This window comes from Ovis canadensis, chromosome 2, assembly GCF_042477335.2.
Source record: "Ovis canadensis isolate MfBH-ARS-UI-01 breed Bighorn chromosome 2, ARS-UI_OviCan_v2, whole genome shotgun sequence".
NCBI classification, from domain to species: Eukaryota; Metazoa; Chordata; class Mammalia; order Artiodactyla; family Bovidae; genus Ovis; species Ovis canadensis.
Window position 1 is genome coordinate 238,550,365 of NC_091246.1, and position 19,354 is coordinate 238,569,718.

Here is a 19,354-nt window from a genome sequence, read left to right on the forward strand (position 1 = left end):
TCAAGATCGTGGGTAAATAAAAGACAGTGCTCCCCACAAGAACACAGTGATGAATCATGTTCAGACGACAGAAAAAGTGTTTTTCTATTCATTAGTTGATTGAATGAAACTAACTTGCAGATGAAATATGCTTTACTACATTTTCTAGAACATAAAACCACCTGAATTCTTGTTGCTGTTGCTGTTGTTTAGTTGCTAAGTCGTGTCTGACTCTTTGCAACCCCGACGACTGTAGCCCGCCAGTCTCCCCTGTCCCTGGGGTTTCCCAGGCAAGAATACTGGAGCGGATTGCCATTTCCTTCTCCAGAGGATCTTTCTGACACAGGGATCAAACCTGCATCTCCTGCGTTGGCAGGCAGATTCTTTACCACTGAGCCACCAAGGAATCCCAAACTCTACATGGGTTATATGCACAGTTTTCATAGAAAGTGGCTTCAGAGCAGAAACTTAACACAAGATGAATTCTCTTACTTGTTCATCTCTGGTCATATTACTAGGTCGCCGCTACCTTGCCCAGAGCACGAAGGTGCTGCGGATGCTGGAGGAAAGGCTGAAGGAGGAAGACAAGGATGTCATCGCCCGGGAGAATGTTCTCGGGGCCCTGCAGAAGTTCAGCCTCAGGTGCTGACCATGCAATAGGTCACGGTGGCTCCCATGAGATCACCTTGGGGGGTTCTTAGCCACTGTTTTGTGCTTATTTGTTCCCAGTGACAATCTAAGGGATGGGTGATATTTTTCAGTGAATACTTAGAAGAGATTGGGTGACTTTCCAACTAGAAAGCTTATCTTGAATCCCCTAAACCATCCTTTGTTGTTGTTGCTCAGACGCTCAGTCATGTCTGACTCTGCAACCCCATGGACTGCAGCACACCAGGCTTCCCTGTCCTTCACCATCTCCTGAAGTCTGCTCAAACTTATGTCCATTGAGTTGGTGATGACGTCCAACCATCTTATCCTCTGTTGCCCCCTTCTCCTCCTGCCCTCAATCTTTCCCAACATCAGGGTCTTTTCCAATGCGTCAGGTCTTCAAATCAAGTGGCCAAAGTATAGGAGCTTCAGCATCAGTCCTTCCAATGAATATTCAGGGTTGATTTCCTTTAGCATTGACTGATTGACTCTCTTTGCTGTCCAAGGGACTCTCAAGAGTATTCTCCACAGTTCGAAAGCATCAGTTGTTCAGCACTCAGCCCTTTATGGTCCAACTCTCACATCCTGCTCCTACATGTTAAAGCACCATTGTATTCTCCCAATGAATGTTATCTCATGCTGACAAGATGCTAGATGATAGATTGTGTCTTAAGCCACGTGCAAGGTTTGGAAATAGACACAGGAATAAAACCCGATGGAGCCTCAGCCTGCCAAATGCTCAGAGTTCATTGTGGGAGACAGGCATATAAATACATAGGCACAGCCAGTGGGGTCAGTCACCCTTTGGAAGTCAGAGTGGAGCTTCCTGGTTCCTTGTCCATTCATCTCAGCCAGCCACCCTGTGGTCTCAGCCTGGACCCCCTCATGACATGCAACTGCTCCATATTAGAAATTTAAAAATCAGACACCTCTTCTTGAAGCAGAACTGATGTCCTCCCAGAGCGTTTTGTTTTGTTTTTTAGCTGACAGCATTGTTAAGGTGTACTTTGTTGTTGTTCCTTGGTCATGTCTGCCTCCTTGCAATGCCATGGACTGTAGCCCACCAGGCTCCTCTGTCCACGGGATTCTCCAGGCAAGAATACTGGAGTGGGTTGCCACGCCCTCCTCCCAGGAATCTTCCTGACCCAGGGATTGAATCCGAGTCTCCTGCATTGGCAGGCAGATTCTTTACCACTGAGCCACCTGGGAAGCCCAAGGTGTACCCATTTTAAGTGTACAGTTCAATGATTTTTGGTATATTTACAGAGTTGTACAACCATTACCACAGTCTAATTTTAGACCATTTCCATCATCACCAAAAGGAACTTCATGCCTGTTTGCAGTCACTTTTCATTTCTGTTCCTCACCTGGGCAGCCACCACTGTTTTCTGTAGATTTACCTTTACTGGTATGTTCTTTTATGACTGGCTCCTTTCACTTGGCACACTGCTTTTGAGGTTCACACAGACATAGCATGTATCAGCACTTTATTCCTTTGTGTTGCCGAGTGATAGGCCATTACATGGATAGACCACATTTTGCCTGTGCATTCATCAGTTGATGATACCTTACTTGCTTCTACTTTTTGCCTATTATGTGTAGTGCTGCTATGAATATTTGCATACAAATCTTTGTTTTCTTTTCTCCTGGGTAGGAATCTAGGAGTGGAATTGCTGGGTGATATGCTAACTCATCCAGCATCTGTATTCCCTGATGACACCTGACTTTTTATTTGACTATTAAGAATTTTACTACCTTGAGTACCTAACTTTTTCTGTCAGTCCTCTTGTGAACACATTTACTTCCCATCAGATGTGGTCAATATTTGACTGACTCTGACTAATAACCTGGGTTTCCCAGGTGGCACTAGTGATAAAGAACCTGCCTGCCAATAATACAGGAGACATAAGAGACACGTGTTCGATCCCTGGGTTAGGAAGATCCCCTGGAGGAGGAAATTGCAGCCTACTCCAATATTCTTGCCTGGAGAATCCCATGGACAGAGGAGCCTGGTGGGCTACAGTTCACAGCGTTGCCAAGAGTCAGACATGACTGAGGCAACTTAGCACACACACTAATAACCTAACACCTGAAAAATGGCATACTCTGAGTGTATATATGTTTTGTAGGGGGAAAGCTGTAGTTATGGCTGTAGATATGTAGACCTGGCAAAGTTGCCAGGTCCCTGCTAATGAAAGTTTCTTTTTCTACGTGTGAATTAAGAATTACAAATGATCTGCAGAGTTATTACTTCATTAGATCACAGGAACATAATTCTGTTTGTTTATAGAGATAATTTAGCTTAATGTTGACAGAGTTTGAAAAATTTGCAGAAAGTTAATAACTATAGTTATTGTAGTGCTTAGTCCCATCAGTTCTTAAGGCTGACATGATGATATCCACCATAACAGTGTGATGGTGCCTTGGTATTATAAGCTTTTACACCAGGACTTTGGGTGGAAAATAATTCCATATAAATTGTATTATCCGGGTTATGAAACTACCCTTATTCTATAGAGATCTGAATCAAAATGGTATTAAGCTGGTTTTATGTTCTTTTTTGTATCTCTGTATTTTTATATAGCTCAGAGTGCCTACATGGATTATACAGACTAGATTTTAAGTAAAAATATGTTTGTCAGTGAACTATTTCTGTGACTCTGTTTCCTGGGTTAAGTAGACCAAAAGCTATCAATAAATATTTATGAAGTATTTGAGGTGATACTCTGCTAATTCTATATATTGAAATAAAAACTTTCAAAAGTAGGAAGTCTCCTTCCTGCCTTATTTTTTTTAACCTTTCAATGATACCCCTGAAAGGTAAAGAGTTTATTGTTGGGAATTCCTTGGAGATCCTGTGGTTAGGACTCCGTGCTTTCATTGCCGAGAGGGCATGTATTCAACCCCTGGCAAGGGAACTAAGATCCCACAAACCACGCGATGTGGACAAAAGAAGAAGAGAAAGAATTTATTGCTGTAGTTTCAGTTGTATAGGCCTAAAAGTAAAACAGTCCCTCAAGTCCGTAACCTCTATAAAGTGCCTTTTCTGATATGCATTCACACTACTGTGTTCTCTTACATGGAAGGTTTCTTCCTGGCTTTAATCACCTGTTGGCTATCTCATCTCCTAGGCGCCCACTGCAGACAGCGATGATTCAAGATGGCCTCATCTTCTGGCTGATTGACATCCTGAAGGAGCCCGACTGCCTGTCTGACTACACGCTCGAATACTCAGTGGCCCTGCTCATGAACCTCTGCCTCAGAAGCGCAGGTCCCACAGCCCTACTCCCCTCCCCCGGCTCTGGGTTGCCTTTCATTTTTCCCTCTTAGAAAAACTCAAAACAGAGTGTGAAGCATGTCCAACTAGGTGTAAAGCTATTGAATCCCTAAAGCCAACATGCCACCCTGGCCTTGGAAAGAAGAGTTTATGTTATTCAATTATATGCAATATTATATACAATATATATATTAAGAGAAAATTGAATTACATAATATTTTTCTCCCTCTTTGTTACATTATTCAAAGGTAGGAAATGAAGAATTATGACTTGTTTTATCTGAAGACAGAGAAGTACATTTCTAAAATTCTATGGGATTAAGTTGCGACATTAATCTGATGTTAACGGCAGAGCAGTGACATTCAACCAGACTCCCTGCTCTTAATCACAGTCACCTTTTCCATTCCATCTCCTAGAGATGGGAATTCCCATGTGACATCTCAGGTCATTTATGTCTTGATCAATAAAGGGAGTGATTTTTGCTCTCAGACAGATTCCACCCCCACTTAAATGATCTGTTTGCTGAAATAGAAGAAGCCTCCTTAGAAGAGCTGCCCTGAGCAGTCCCAGTGTTGGGAGAAGGCTACCTGGATAAATAGCTCAGGGGTACTTGTGAGAAGCACCTTCCCCCTCAGATGACGTGGAATCTGAACCACCTGTGTGTTGTTGACGGACTAAAGGACTTCTTTCAGAGTTCTCTTTTGAAAAATAGCATATGCAGATTTCCTAGCTTGAAAGCATTTATTAGGTTATAATCAGCTTTTCTTGATTATCATCAGTTTATCTTCAGTGATTGCTATGATGATGTTTAGAACCACTGAAACAGCCGTCGGTTTTTCTGTGATGGTGTGTGTGCTTGCGAGGAGGGCATCGCTCTGCGAGTCCTTGTGTTTCCTGTAGTGAGCCGCTCTGTGCTCTGCCTGAATGATAAGAACCACTGGGAGCATGTTGCCGTGTACTGAGCTACTTAACCTCTACGTCGCCTTTTGAGGTGGACCCTAGTGATTTCCAAGGGACCTCAGAGGGAGAAACAGGGCCTCACCCAAGATCACCCAGCTCATAAGCAGAGGAGCCAAGATTCGTTTTTAAATCTGCCTGACTTGTGCCTCTGAGTTTAGATGTGACCTGTTCTGTTTTGCTGTTTTTCTCCTAAAGGGAAGAATATGTGTGCCAAGGTGGCGGGCCTGGTGCTGAAAGTCCTTTCGGATCTGCTCGGCCATGAAAACCACGAGGTACGCAGTCAGCGCCGCTGGCCCCGGGCTCATGGGAGGGCTGGCCCGGGGTACTTACCTCATCACCTTCCTCCAAATATCTGTATAACCTGTGCCAGAGCTTTCTATCAAATTTTGGAACCCGGAGCAGGAGGCGGCTTCCGGTTTCCGGTGTGTGAGCACAGCCGCCATCGCTGTTCTGTGCGGCTCTCTCCTGGGCGTTATTTTTTTCCTCCTCCCCCTCTCCCCGCCCCTTCACCCCTCCCCTCCACAATGGCGCTCCTCTGCTGGGTGTAATATATGGCCCTGGACATGTACATAGCCTGATAATGCATTTAATATTGTGGGCGTGATTAATTTGTATAAATAGCAGTGCCCTCTCCATCTCAGTGTTTTCTTACTCTTTTCCCTGCGTCTCTAGGTCCTTTCTCCGTTGCTCTCTGTCCATCTAAAACCTTCACTCTCGCAGCCACACAACAGCCCCCAGGGCTGTTGGCAGCCCTTCCGTTTCACTCGTCTAGCCCCCAGGGGTGTGCCCCCCCCCCACCCACCCACCCCCGCCTTTGCGTCCTCGGGGGACATCTCCACCCTTGCCCCTTGAGGACCCAGGCCAGAGCGTCCCTGGGGTGTAGACGCTGGTCACTGCCTCCTCACCCTGTGCTTCAGGGTCCTGCCAGGTTGTCCGGCAGGGTGGCCGGCCTTGCTTCTACCCTCACCTGTGTCCTCCCCAGCCCCGGGGAGGTTTTCTAGCCTGTAGGGCTGAAGCCCTTTTTAAATGAAACAGAGGTCTGGATGAGCTAACACACAGTACGGTTCTTCTCTGACCGGCTGGCTACAAATGCCTTTGCAGAAACCGTGGCATCACTTTGCGCCTGAAGCCTAATCTTCGCAGAGCTCTGCCCTCCTTAGCTCGGGCACAGGGCTGTCTCCGCAGGGGGACCGGGTCTCCCTGGGTTAGAGAGAAGCCCTCTGTCTCCCCACATCTGTTCCCATTTCAGACAGCTCCCATCCTGGCCAATCCTTTCACATCTCGTATTCCCCCAGCATCCCGCAGCTGAGTGACCCGGACTGCTTTAGCGAGTGGAGGCTTATTCATTTTTACAGTGCCTGAAAGTGAAAATCACTCAGTCGTGTTAGACTTTTTGCGACCCCATGGACTATGCAGTCCACGGGATTCTCCAGGACAGAATACTGGAGTAGGTAACCTTTCCCTTCTCCAGGGGATCTTCCCAACCCAGAAATTGAGCCCAGGTCTCCTGCATTGCAGGTGGATTCTTTACCAGCTGAGCCACAGGGAAACCCAAGAATGCTAGAGTGAGTAGCCTTTCCCTTCTCCAGCAGATCTTCCCAACCCAGGAATTAAACTAGGGTCTCCTGCATTGCAGGCGGATTCTTTAACAACTGAGCTATTAGGAAAGCCCTTACGGTGCCTGCCATGCCTTTATATTTTAAAATCAGTGAGCTCTTAGCTACTTCTAGACCAGAGTGAACTCTCTTCTCCATTTTATTCAACTCAGGCAGTTGAAGCCAGTGGGAATTGATGGAGAAGACTTTTGAGAGTCCCTTGGAGTCCCTTGGAGATCCAACCAGTCCATTCTGAAGGAGATCAACCCTGGGATTTCTTTGGAAGGAATGATGCTAAAGCTGAAACTCCAGTACTTTGGCCACCTCATGTGAAGAGTTGACTCATTGGAAAAGACTTTGATGCTGGGAGGGATTGGGGGCAGGAGAAGAAGGGGACGACTGAGGATGAGGTGGCTGGATGGCATCGCTGACTCGATGGACACGAGTCTGAGTGAACTCCGGGAGTTGGTGATGGACAGGGAGGCCTGGCGTGCTGTGATTCATGGGGTCACAAAGAGTCGGACACGACTGAGCGACTGAACTGAACTGAACTGACAGTAAAATTTGGTTCCAAGTGTCAGAACCGTGTCAGCTCTGAAAACTGAATAGACCAAAGGAGTTAAGTCTTGTCATTAACTCTTGCCAAAGCATCTGCTTTGAAAATGAGCAGGAAAATCCATATATATATATATATATAGTTGTTATTCAATTGCTCTGTCATGTCCAACTCTTTGTGACCTGCAAGCCAGGCTTCCCTGTCCTTCACCATTTCCCAGAGTTTACTCAAACTCATATCCATTGAGTCAGTGATGCTATCCAACAATCTCATCCTCTATCATCCCTTTCTCCTCCTGCCTTCAGTCTTTCCCAGCATTAGGGTCTTTTCCATTGAGTCAGCTCTTTGCCTCAAGTGGCCAAAACACTGGCATTCAGCTTCAGCATCAGTCCTTCCAATGAATATTCAGGGTTAATAATAATAATAATATATATATAATATATTGGAGCCTAGAAATGTATTTCCTACATAAACAAAATTCTCACGCACATGTCCTTATGAGATAGTCATGGTCATGAAAAACAAAATCCAGAAGCCATAAAGAAAAAGATACCCATAGTTGAATATATGAACTTCAATCATATAATCATATGGAAAGAGATTTGCATCACATATGACAAAAGTTTTATATCCTATACGTTGATAAGAGTCAAACAGAGAGATATAGGGAAAAAGATAAAGTATGTAAAAAGACAGTTTACAGAATAGTAAATCTTGATGATTTACTATAAACATGAAAAGATGTTCAGCTTCTGCTAGTGATCAGGGAAATGAAAATAAAGACAACTATACAGTGCCCTCTCTTACCTGTTATATTAGCAGAAATGAAAAGTGATAATAAATCCAGTGCTAAAAAAGGGTGGTGGGAAATGAGTCCTCCCCGCCACCCATGGTATGGAGAGAGCATAGCATATAGTCCACTCCAAAGGGAGGGCTCATTTATCAAGTCCTGTCTGGCTTAATGGTGGGGTTACCTGTGTAAGACATGGGTCCTGTCATTGAAGAGCTCATAGGGGAGACATAAGTGTAAATCTTAAAATACACTGAGTCCAGCACAGAAGTGGAGGGATGTACAGGAAGGAGGGCAGAGTACTCTGTCTGGGTGCTCAGAAAAGGGTTCCTCTGAGATATGTGTGAACTGTTTTAAAGGATGAGCCATAACTTTCCAGAGAGACGTATGTGGGAAGAGCATCCCCAGCAAGGTGAGCTGTTAGGACCAGCCCAGGGCATGTCCCAGGTGCTATGTGTATCAGGGAGTCTCTTAAGTAGTGTGGAACCTATGCAGTGTGCATTTCAAGTGACAGGAAGGGAGAAGCCGAGGAAGACTGTATGGAGGCCAAACCTCAAAGGGCCTTATATTCTCTAATCAGGAGTTAGAACTTCCCAGAGCATTCCTAGGGGGCTTCCCCAGTGCCTCAGCGGTAAAGAATCTGCCTCAATGCAGGAGATGCAGGTCAGTCCCTGGGTTGGGAAGATCCCCTGGAGGAGGGCATGGCAGCCCACTCCAGTATCGTCGCCTGGAGAAATCCCATGGACAGAGGAGCCTGGTGGGCTTACAGTCCATGGGGTTGCAAAGAATCGGACACGACTTGAAGCAACTGAGCACGCACGCAGGGAGTTTCTATGGAAGATTTCCGAGGTTGGGAGAGGGATTAATATGGGCCAAGTTGTAGACTCTCAGCAATGATATGATGGTTGGATGAAAGGGTGAATGTAAAGATGGAGAGATCCTTTTGGAGGTTCGATGTAGCCCAGGTCATGGACAATGACATCTGAACAAGGACTGTGGCAGCGCATGTTTACAGGAAGGGTTCCCATCAAAGATGACTGGGAGACTCAGTATTGGAGAGGAAGAAGAGAGGAATCGAGGATGCCTCCAGGGGTTCTAGCCTGAGTGGCTCAGGATGGCATCAATTAAACAGTGAAATGTAGTGGGAGTAAGCTGTGGGAGGGAATGGTGCATGCTCTGCTTCGAACTCTCAGTCATAACCTCTGCCCTGTGACATGCCAGCAGAGGTGTCTGTCATTTGGAGCTCAAGGGGCTGTGAAGATGGCAGTGGTCACCCTCCTCACCAGCCAGGCTGCTCTCCAGGGTGGTGTGTGATAGTTGAATTGTATGGTGTTTGAGAACTCACACATGACTGTTTGTTTTCTCCCCTTAAAGATACAGCCATATGTGAACGGAGCTCTGTACAGCATCCTTTCCATCCCATCCATTCGTGAGGAAGCTAGAGCAATGGTAAGAAAATGTGCTCGTGGGGTCAGTCACCATCTGTTAGTGCCACATTCAGAGGCTGTTAGCGCAAGGGCTTCCCAGTTGGACCCCAGGGAGGGCTGCGAAGGGTTTCTAAACTCCTTGGAATTGTATCCCAAATGCATATTTGCCGTTCTCTGGGGACAGAGTTTGTGGTTTTTATCAGATTCTCAAGGGATCTCAGCTGACAGAATTAAGAACTACAGCATCAGGAGTTCCTTTGCTGTTGTTCAGTTGCTAAGCCATGTCTGACTCTTTATGACCCCATGGGCTACAGCGTGCCAGACTTCCCTGTCCTCCACTATCTCTCAGAGTTTGCTCAAGTTCACATCCATTGGGTTGGTAATGCTGTCTAACCCACCTCATCTGCTGCTCTCATCTCCTTTTGCTTTCGATCTTTCCTGGCATCAAGGTCTTTTCCAGTGAGTCGGCTCTTCACATCAGGTGACCAGAGTATTGGTGCCTCAGCTTTGGCATCAGTCCTTCCAATGCATATTCAGGGTTGAAGTTCCTAGCAGATTTATTTTTTGGAAAGTTGTAGACCTTTTTAAAAATTTTAGTGACATTTTAATTGGGGGCTTTAGGAATGTTTATGGATTTCATAGCAGGAAGCTTAGCAAGAAAATGATGAAATTGGACAAATCATGCTCAGATTCATGTCCAGGCCTCCTGGAGGAATCGTGGCAGTGAGACCCAGGGCAGTCACACACTCCTGTAATCCATAGGCATCTGGTAGCAACCAAGTGGGACAGAGGCGCTGATGAAGATGATCCAACTAGCTGGTTGGAAAAGAGTGAATTGAGTATTTAATGTGTTTACATTAGTGCTTGCATTGGAGACATAAAACAAACCTCAGGTGATTAGCATCTTCTTTCGTGGTGACAGATGCTTCTAGATCTAATCAAAACTACTGGAGTTTTGTCCTTTTTCCTTATGATGCGTGAAACCAGGTTAATTGTGTGTGTGTTAAATGCTTAGGATGAAGGGGTTAAATATGTTTCCACTGTCAGAACACAGGCTAAATTCAGTTTGAGATCAATGAAGCATGCTCTTCCACTTGGCTTTGCTTACTTAGAAGAATTGCTAAATCTTCTAATGGGTCAGCTACAATTACATCAGCAATTATGCCAGAAACAAAAACTTACTTAAGGTCTATTCTGTGTGGTCACAGTAAACAATGACACTGAATTACCTACTGCTTTTAAAGAAAAAAAAAATCTTTTTCAATACAGACCAAGGGAAAATAAACTTTTTATTAAATTCTGCATTATGGTCATTCAGGTGAAAGAGATTGTCAGCCAAGGCAGAGAACAAGGAAGAAAGCATGTAGGTTGAAGAAAAGGAAAGAGTGGAGGTGACATCGAGTCCAAAGGCATGAAGGCCAGACATCCAGGGCCCAGGGGTTGAGAAAGCATGGGGGTGGGGGTGGTGGAGAAAGGGGACCAGTTGGGGCAAAGAGACTCACTCTTGTGGGACACAGAGGGGCAGCCCTTGGAGATCATTCAGGCCAGAGAGAAAAGAGGTGGCGAAAGGGACAGCCTCCGAGCCCTGTATCCAGGGAGGCTGTATCCAGAGGTGTCACAAGCCTGTTATTGGAGCCCCAGGAGGAGAAGGGAGAGGTAATGAGGAGAAAAAAGGGCTGAATAGACAGTGATGAAAAAGCATGGCCATAGTAACACGGTATCTGGGAATGGGAAACCCCCAAATGTTTGGAAATTAAACAGCACAATTGTATTAGTTTTCTATCGCTTCGTAAAAAACTATCGTAGGGTTTAACGTCTTTTGGAAAATTAATGCCTCACAGTTTCTAGAGGACAGAAGTTGGGGAGCACATTAGCTGTGTGGTGCTGGCCAAGAGTCTGTCCTTCAATTCAGCTCAGGCAGCCGAGGGCAGAGGGTCCGCTTCGAAGCCCGTTGTCACATTGGCTATTGTCCGGGGACCTCGTTTCCCAGCCAGTGGCCTCCCCACAGGGCTTGTCTCTACATGGCAGCTGGCTTACCCGCTGAGGGATCCTAGAGAGACGGAGAGTGAGCCAGACAGCAGCCACAGGCTCCCTGGGATGTGTGGAGAGAGTAGCATGGAGACATCCACACTACCGCGTGTGAAATAGACAGCCCAGGGGAATTTGCGGTGTGACTCCAGGAACTCACACCAGGGCTCTGTAACAACCTAGAGAAGTGGGATGGGAGGGAGGTCGGGGGGAGGTTTAAGAGTGAGGGGACACAGCTGTACCTGTCGCTGATTCATGTTGATGTTTGGCAGAAACCAACACAATATTGTGGAGCAACTATCCTTCAATTAAAAATAAATAAATTTAATTATATATATATATATATATATATATATAAAGAAGTGGTTACATTGACCTGTTGCCCTAATGGTTCGGGAGCAAGAGCTGAGAATGAAGATAGAACACGAAATCTGGTGCAGTGGGTCAGGGGCCCTGCAGCCTCTATTGGACTGAGGTGCAGAGTCCACTCTGAGTCCAGCTTTTGTTCCTAATTGCAGACTTTCTTTGATCTTACCTTTCTCAAGACACTAACTATACTGATAGAGTCTAGATCTCCTTGTTTTTACCCCTGGGTGTTCCCTTCTGGGCTGGTCTCGGGAACAATCAGCAAGTGCTTAGGCGGCGTTCAGGTCGGACTCCAACCCAGTGTTCCAAGGTCCATGCTCTCATGATCCCAGCCATACTCCCTTCTGGGTCTGGCCTTGGGGTTTGTAACAAGGTGATTATTTTAAGAAAAACATGAACAATAATCATTAACTGATAATCCCTCAGTTTCTTAATATAGGCTGTTTTCCCAGATTCTGTTTCTGTGGAATTTCTCAAAGCTGTGAAAATACATTGTTAGGAATTCCCGCTACATCTCCCCCTTTTTGTTTTTGTAGGAGTAGATATGCCAACTGAGCAACTTCTTTCTTCATCAATTCTCAGATGGTTTCTCTCATGCACCTGAGGACTAGACACAAGACAGTCAAAAATAGACATCCTGATATTATGGTACCAAGCAATCCTCCTCCTAAAGTTTTAATCCACATCATGGGGTTAAGTTTATGTAAGCTTTCCTCAATTTCTTCAAATAAATCAGTTTCTGGGAGTAGTTGTAAGTGAGCATTCTGTATATTAGAAATAGTAGCCTGTAACTGAGAAATATCTAAGGATAGATTATCACAAATGTGTCCTCTCAAATGCTTAGATAATTGATCCCAAGTATATGCACTTTGACTTTACTTGTGAGGTGTGACACAAAATGAAGAGATATTCCAATAACACTTAAGATGAATTTGTAATTTGAAATTTTGTACTTCATCCCCTAGTAGGAGAACTGCATTTTCTAAATCAATCAATCGTTCATTAATTTCTTGATGTATGTGGGTTTGACTTCTCCAGGCAGAACTTGCATTTTGGTGCCATGCTGAACCAGTGTAGTTGTTTGTATAGTTTGATGCATTGCCACCCCAGCTACTACCTCGGTCATGGCTATAGCAATAATTCCCATAATAGCTGCTACAAGTCCAGTAAACCTTTTGGAACATTGTAGTACTTTCTTTGTAACCTTTAAAAGAGCATGTGTTTCAGGGGAGCCTTCCCAGGGTCTGGTTTGATTTACTGGAAGCCATATACCCAATCTCCTTCTTAGTGTAACAAATGGTGATGAGACTTATAAAGAATTTAAGCAGGTATAGAATTTGTAATCCTGGCAAGAAAGTGCTTATACACTTGCACTGATAGAAATTGTTCCTTTCAAGAACACATAAGGATCTCTCACACAAGCATGAATATAAAATGTCCAGTTTGTACTGGTGTTAAATGTCAATGAATAATTAGTTTTATTGGAATAATGTCCATCCCAAATTTGGAATTTTTCAAGACCTAAAGCCAATTCCCAAATCCCTCCTTGACCTAACTGTGGAAGGGGGGTGACATGCCACTACCATGCCATATAATTGGATGATCTGCAAGAGTCGCAATATTGGTATGGTTAAAGACTTTATGCACCTGCCAATGCAGCCTTTTGTGAGGATTGCAGGACTGATTTTGATGAGAGCAATCAGAGACTGCATACCCTGTAGGGGACTAGTCCCATACAATTCCATAAGAACCATTAATCAAAATTACTCCCTCAGCCCCTCGGCAGTTATCCCACTGAATACAATCTTGTTTTTCAGTCCACAGCTCATGATGCTCGCCTAAAGGTCTGTCTGATTTGGTGTCATTATTGGATTCTGAGTTGTTATAAGCAGAACTCAGACCAGAGAGAAGATATAGCCGAACCTTAGGATAGTTATGATTTAAAGAATTAGTGGACAGCCAGGCTTGAATAGATAATTTAAGACATCCTGTAGCCAGTCCTACACAAATTGGCCAGGATTCATACCCATAAGTAACATAGAAAGGAGTCCTTTTTTCTTGTTTAAAAAGAAGAGGACGTGTATCTTCAGGCCCTGGTATCCAGGAAGAATCATTAACATAAATGGGGATCATAGAATCCCCCCCAGTCAACGGGTTTTAGTAGTGGGAGGCTATGTATGTATGCCCAATAAGTATGATTTTTAGATTCAGCTGTTGCTAGGGGGTATACTCACTGCAGTGGTGATATGAGCAAACATGGCAACAGCCAGATTGTTAGGAGTGACAGCTTTCCCTTCATTTTCTAAGATCTCCTCTGATTTCCGTGATAACCTTTTAATTTGTCCCCAGGTGGGGATCTTGTTCCAACGCGTCAATGGGAGGGGAATCATTATCTTTGTCTGTCCAGACTCAAGCCTTCGAAACTCATTATTGGGGGCTGTACATCTCATGCGAAGTGTCTCTCCTGTGGAATATGATACGGTTTCAGATGACACGCGGGAATCCAAACGGGTGTTTCTGAATCACCTGGCGAAACTCCCAAGGCTTCTGTTGGAGACGTGGTCATTGCCACCGTCTGACATGTAGGACAAGTCTGCACAATCTGTTTTGGTTGAGCCCAAGTGATATGAGACTTGGTTTTTAAACATTTTGAATTACAGTGTGTCAGATCACGAAAGGCTGATGCCTCTGTAAAGGCTGGAAATAAAATGGCATCGGCTTGAGCATTTCCTTCTGGTAAGGGCCCTGGTAAATTAATATGAGCCTGAATATGAGTAATGTAGAATGGAAATTGTCGGTGTCAAATCACCCGATGTAAATTTGTAAAAAGAGTGTATAATGTGGGTGGGATAGTATCTGTAACAGTTGCTGTTTCTATATGTTTAGTGACATGTGCAGAATATTGAGAATGAGATAAGATATTAATTGCTTGGGGATTACTTTGTAATGCGTGTATGATAGCCAGAATTTCTGCTTGTTGTGCAGAATATCCAGGTGTTTCAATAACTAGCATAAACACGCCTGTATATCCTGCTTTTCCTCGGGTAATGCCATCTGTAAAAATGAAAAGAGCAGAGAGAATGGGGTTGACACTAGTAATTTTAGGCAAAATCCATCTTGTTTGTTTTTAAAACCGCCAGATAAGTAAATCAGGGTAGTGGCTGTCGATTTGTCCAATATAGTCAGCTAAAGCTAGTTGCCAAGATAGTGAATTTCGAAGAGAATGTTTAACTCTTTGGAGGTTAGTGCAGTACAAATAAGGCAGGGATCATGTCCAGTAAGTTGCTGAACACGTTCTCTTCCTTTTAGAATTATAGTGGCTATCATGTCTAAATAAGGGGTAATAGGTTTTCTTTGTGAATTAGCTAAGAATATCCCTTCAGTTTGCATAATCAACCCAGTAGGGGAATGAGGGCTAGGGAAGACAAACAACTGGAGGGGTTCTAAAGGGTCTATTCTGCCTCTTTGGCAGTTTTGTACTGCTTGTTCTATGATCGCTAGTTCTTTCTCAGCCTCAGGAGTTAGTTCTCAGGAGCTAATAAGCTCTGGATTTCCTCTTAATAGAATACATGGGATAAAGGATAAACTGGAATCCCTAACTTAGGTTGAATCCAGTTAATGTTTCCTAGTAATTTTTATAAGTCATTTAGAGTTTTAATTGAGTCTCTGTGTATTTACACCTTTTATGGTTTGATTGTAGTACAGGTAAATATATTTCCTAAGCACTGAGAAGGTTGAGTGTATTCTAGTTTATCAGGAGCCAAATACAAGCCAGCATATTTTAAGCATTCCTTTTAGCTTTAAAAATAATTCCTATAGGCTATCAATATCAGGTAAGGCACATAATAAATCATCCCTATAATGAATGATATATGCATGAGGGAATCATTGCTGTGCAAGGTGCAAAATTTTGACAAATACTGGGACTGTTAAGCATACCTTCAGGTATTGAAATATTGAATATTGAAATCTTTTATGTGGCTCCTTTAAATTAATGGAAGGGAAAAGGCGAATCCAGGTTGATCATCAGGGTATAAAGGAGTAGTGAAAAAACAATCTTTAAGGTCAATAACAAACAAATGCCAGTTTCTTGGAATCATATTAGGATTAGGTAGGCCAGGCTGTGAAGCACCCATTGGAACAATAATAGCATTAACAGCTCTCAGATCAGTAAGTCTTCTGAATTTGCCAGATTTCTTTTGTATAATGAACACCAGAGAATTCCAAGTGCTAAAGGACTCAATAATATGTCCCTTGCTCAGTTGTTCACTAACTAATTCATGTAAAGCCTCCAGTTTTTCTTGTTTAGAGGCTGCAGCTCTATCCACACAGGTCAATCAGTTTTCCAATTAAGGTATGGGCGTGGGTGGAGGAAGATTAATATGAGCAGTGGCCACTAAAGAAAAGAGGGTGGTTTGAAATCTTGAGTAGTCAATGGATAAAGTCTTCCTTGTTGATTTTTGCCCAGTCCCAATCCTGGTGTATAACTTTGATTGAACACAATTTGGCAATTGGCCTCCATCTATTGATTTGGAGGAATATGTATCTCAGCATGCCATTGTTCCAAGAGATCATGACCCCATAGATTGACAGGTATAGCAGCCATATAAGGTTGGATAGTGGCTGGTTGTTTATCAGGCCCTGAACAAGACAGTCCATAGTACTTTGTTTTAGTCCTGTGCCTGTCCTAGACCTACAGTAGATATTGGAGCAGGCCTAGTTGGCCATGCATTAGGCCAGTGTTTAGAGCTGATGATAGAAACCTTGGCTCCAGCATCTATTGAACCTTGAATGTTTTGCCACTTATATTGACTTGACAAGTGGGTCTGGATTCCAAAATCTTTTCAGTGAGAAAAATACCAGCCTTGGTTGTGCTTCCAAATGCCCTGGAGCCCTCCTTTTTGTCTGACTGTCCTATACCCACATAGTGAAGTGAAAGTCGCTCAGTCATGTCTTGACTCTTTGCAACCCCATGGACTACACAGTTCATGGAATTCTCCAGGCCAGAATACTGGAGCGGGTAGCCTTTCCCTTCTCCAGGTGATCTTCCCAATCTTGGGATTGAACCCAGGTCTCCCACGTTGCAGGTGGATTCTTTACCAGCTGAGCCACAGAGGAAGCCCAGGAATACTGGAGTGGGTAGCCTATCCCTTCTCCAGAGGATCTTCCCGACCCAGGAATCAAACTGGGGTCTTCTGCATTGCAGGCAGATTTTTTACCAGCTGAGCAATGAGGGAAGCTGAGCAATCCTATCCCCTTTAGAAACCTTCCAGGGAAGAGTGGTAGAGGCCATAACCTTCAATTCTCCTTCATAATCATTGTCTGTAACTCGGTTTATGAATTTGAACTCCCCGGGAAGTCAGCCCCGATCTTCCTCACAATAATCCAACTGTCCCCCGTGGAAGTGGAGGACGATGGGAAGGAGGCCGAGAAAAAAAATTCCTCATCATTTTCTTCGGGAGCCAAGGAAACAGGTTTCGAAGATGGCTTGCGCATTTCCCCAGTCTTTACATATTCTAGTTTTTCAAGAGTCATCATCACTTTCATCAAAAGAATCAGAAGTCTGCAAAGGTTCCAGCAGTGACTTAATTAATGCCCAAGTACTCCAAATAGAAACAGGGAGCAGAGTCCCTTTTGCATGTTCTTGTTTTTAACTCAGCTCCAACCTTTTCCCAGACTTTCAAATCTAAGGTCTCTCTTGACAGGAGCCAGCAGCAATATTTATCCACCGCTTGCAACAATTCTAATAATCGCCCTTCACTAATAGACGCTCCTCCCACTTTTAAGAGCTGTCTTAGTAAACAAATATACAGGCAGTGGTGTTCTGCACTCTCAACATTTCCCATTTTAACCCCGATTAAATGCCAGAAGGACTTACCAGTGGGAATTTTCAGAGGCCTCTTATCCATCCCAAGTTCTGCATCGCTGTAGTTTTACTCGCTTGTAGGGTCTTCTGCTCCAGCCCCACGTTGGGCGCCAGTTGTTGCCATAATGGTCCTGGGAGTGAGTAACGAGCGTGAAGACAGAACAGGAAATTTGGTGCAATGAGTCAAGGGACCTGCAGCCTCTATTGGACTGAGGTGCAGAGTCCACTCTGAGTCCAGCTTTCATTCCTAATTGCAGACTTTCTTTGATCTTATCTTTCTCAAGACACTACACTGACATAGTCTAGATCTCTCTTGTTTTTACCCCAGGCCATTCCCTTCTGGGCTAGTCCCAGAAACAATCAGCAAGTGCTTAAGCAGTGTTTATGCCTGATGCCTTGGTGTTCCAAGGTCCATGCACTCATGATCCCAGCCATACTCCCTTCTGGGTCTGGCCTTGGGGTTTGTAACAAGGTGATTATTCTAAGAAAAACATGAACTATAATCATTAACATAGTTTCTTAATATATGCTGTTTTTCCAGATTCTATTTCTGTGGAATTTCTCAAGGCTGTGAAATACATTATTAGGAATTCCCACTACATTGACCAGCCCAGGAACAGCGTAGGGGGACACTCAGGAGTATGAATTCCAGGAGGTGGGGCCATGTTGGAGCCTGTCTGCCACTCGCTTCTAAGTCATCTCTGGATCAGAGAAGTCACAGTGAAATTAGGGCTGTTAATCTTTTGACATCATCATCATAGTGAAGTCGCTCAGTCGTGTCGACTCTTTGCTACCCTGTAGACTGTAGCCCACCAAGCTCCTCCGTCCATGGGGTTTTCCAGGCAAGAGTACTGGAGTGGGTTGCCATCTCCTTCTCCAAGGGATCTTCCTGACCCAGGGATCGAACCTAGGTCTCCCACATTGCAGACAAGGTGCGTTACCATCTGAGCCACCAGGGAAACATCTTTTGGCATATATTACAAATATTTCCCAAACTTTTCATTTGTCTTTTAGTTATGGGACTTTGGTCATATGGCAGTTAACTCTATAGTTAAATCTATTGATATTGTCCTTTATAGTTTCTGATATAAGTTTCTATACACCCTGTGAATTATTAACTTTAAAAAGAAAATGTGGGAAACTTCCCTGGTGGTCCAGTGGCTAAGACTCCAAGCTCCCAGTGCAGGGGTCCGAGGTTCAATCCCTACAGGGAACTGGATCCGACCTTCTAATAGATCCTAGAATGTGTTCGCTCAGTCGTGTCTGACTCTTTGCAACCCCATGGACTATAGCCCACCAGGCTCCTCAGTCCATGGAATTTTCCAGGCAAGAGTACTAGAGTTGCCACTTCCTTCTCCAGGGGATCTTCCCAACCCAGGGATTGAACCCAGGTCTCCCGCACTGCAGGCAGACTCTTTACCGTCTGAGCCACGAGGGAAGCCCCAAGATCTAGTAGATCCTGCATACCTCAATACAGACCCAGCACAGCCAAATAAATAATAAAAAAACAGAAAGCGTAGACTGATTAGGTGAAAGTGTAAGCAGCATAAGCTTCCCTCTGGCATTTTAACCGGGATCCAAGTCCTAAGCAAATAGAGAACTCTTGGATACATCATCTAAGCAGTTGCCCATTTATTTAGAAGAGAGGCCTCTAAGAGAGTTTATGGCTTCAACAGGGTTTTTCTAAAACCCCGAGATCTCCCCTCATTTCACTCTTATCCTTGAGATTTTAGGTTGAAAAAGAGTATTACATCCTTTTCGCATGTAACAATAATAAAGGAAACCAGACAGTGAGGAGAACGTCGTCCATAGTCTCCCTACCTTAGCATCTGCTCACACACAAAGCCGAGAGGGGGCAGGGC

At 44.3% G+C, this 19,354-nt stretch overlaps 1 protein-coding gene across 1 annotated transcript in view; it reads left to right on the plus strand.

Annotated features, from left to right (window-relative positions):
* Positions 1–19,354, plus strand: part of ARMC9 (armadillo repeat containing 9) — a 183,007-nt gene that overhangs the window by 62,847 nt on the left and 100,806 nt on the right. The window contains exons 14-17 of the mRNA XM_069578574.1: positions 498–621; positions 3,759–3,898; positions 5,060–5,136; positions 9,180–9,254. Coding sequence (XP_069434675.1) covers positions 498–621; positions 3,759–3,898; positions 5,060–5,136; positions 9,180–9,254 — 416 coding nt within the window. The remainder of the gene's footprint in view (positions 1–497; positions 622–3,758; positions 3,899–5,059; positions 5,137–9,179; positions 9,255–19,354) is intronic.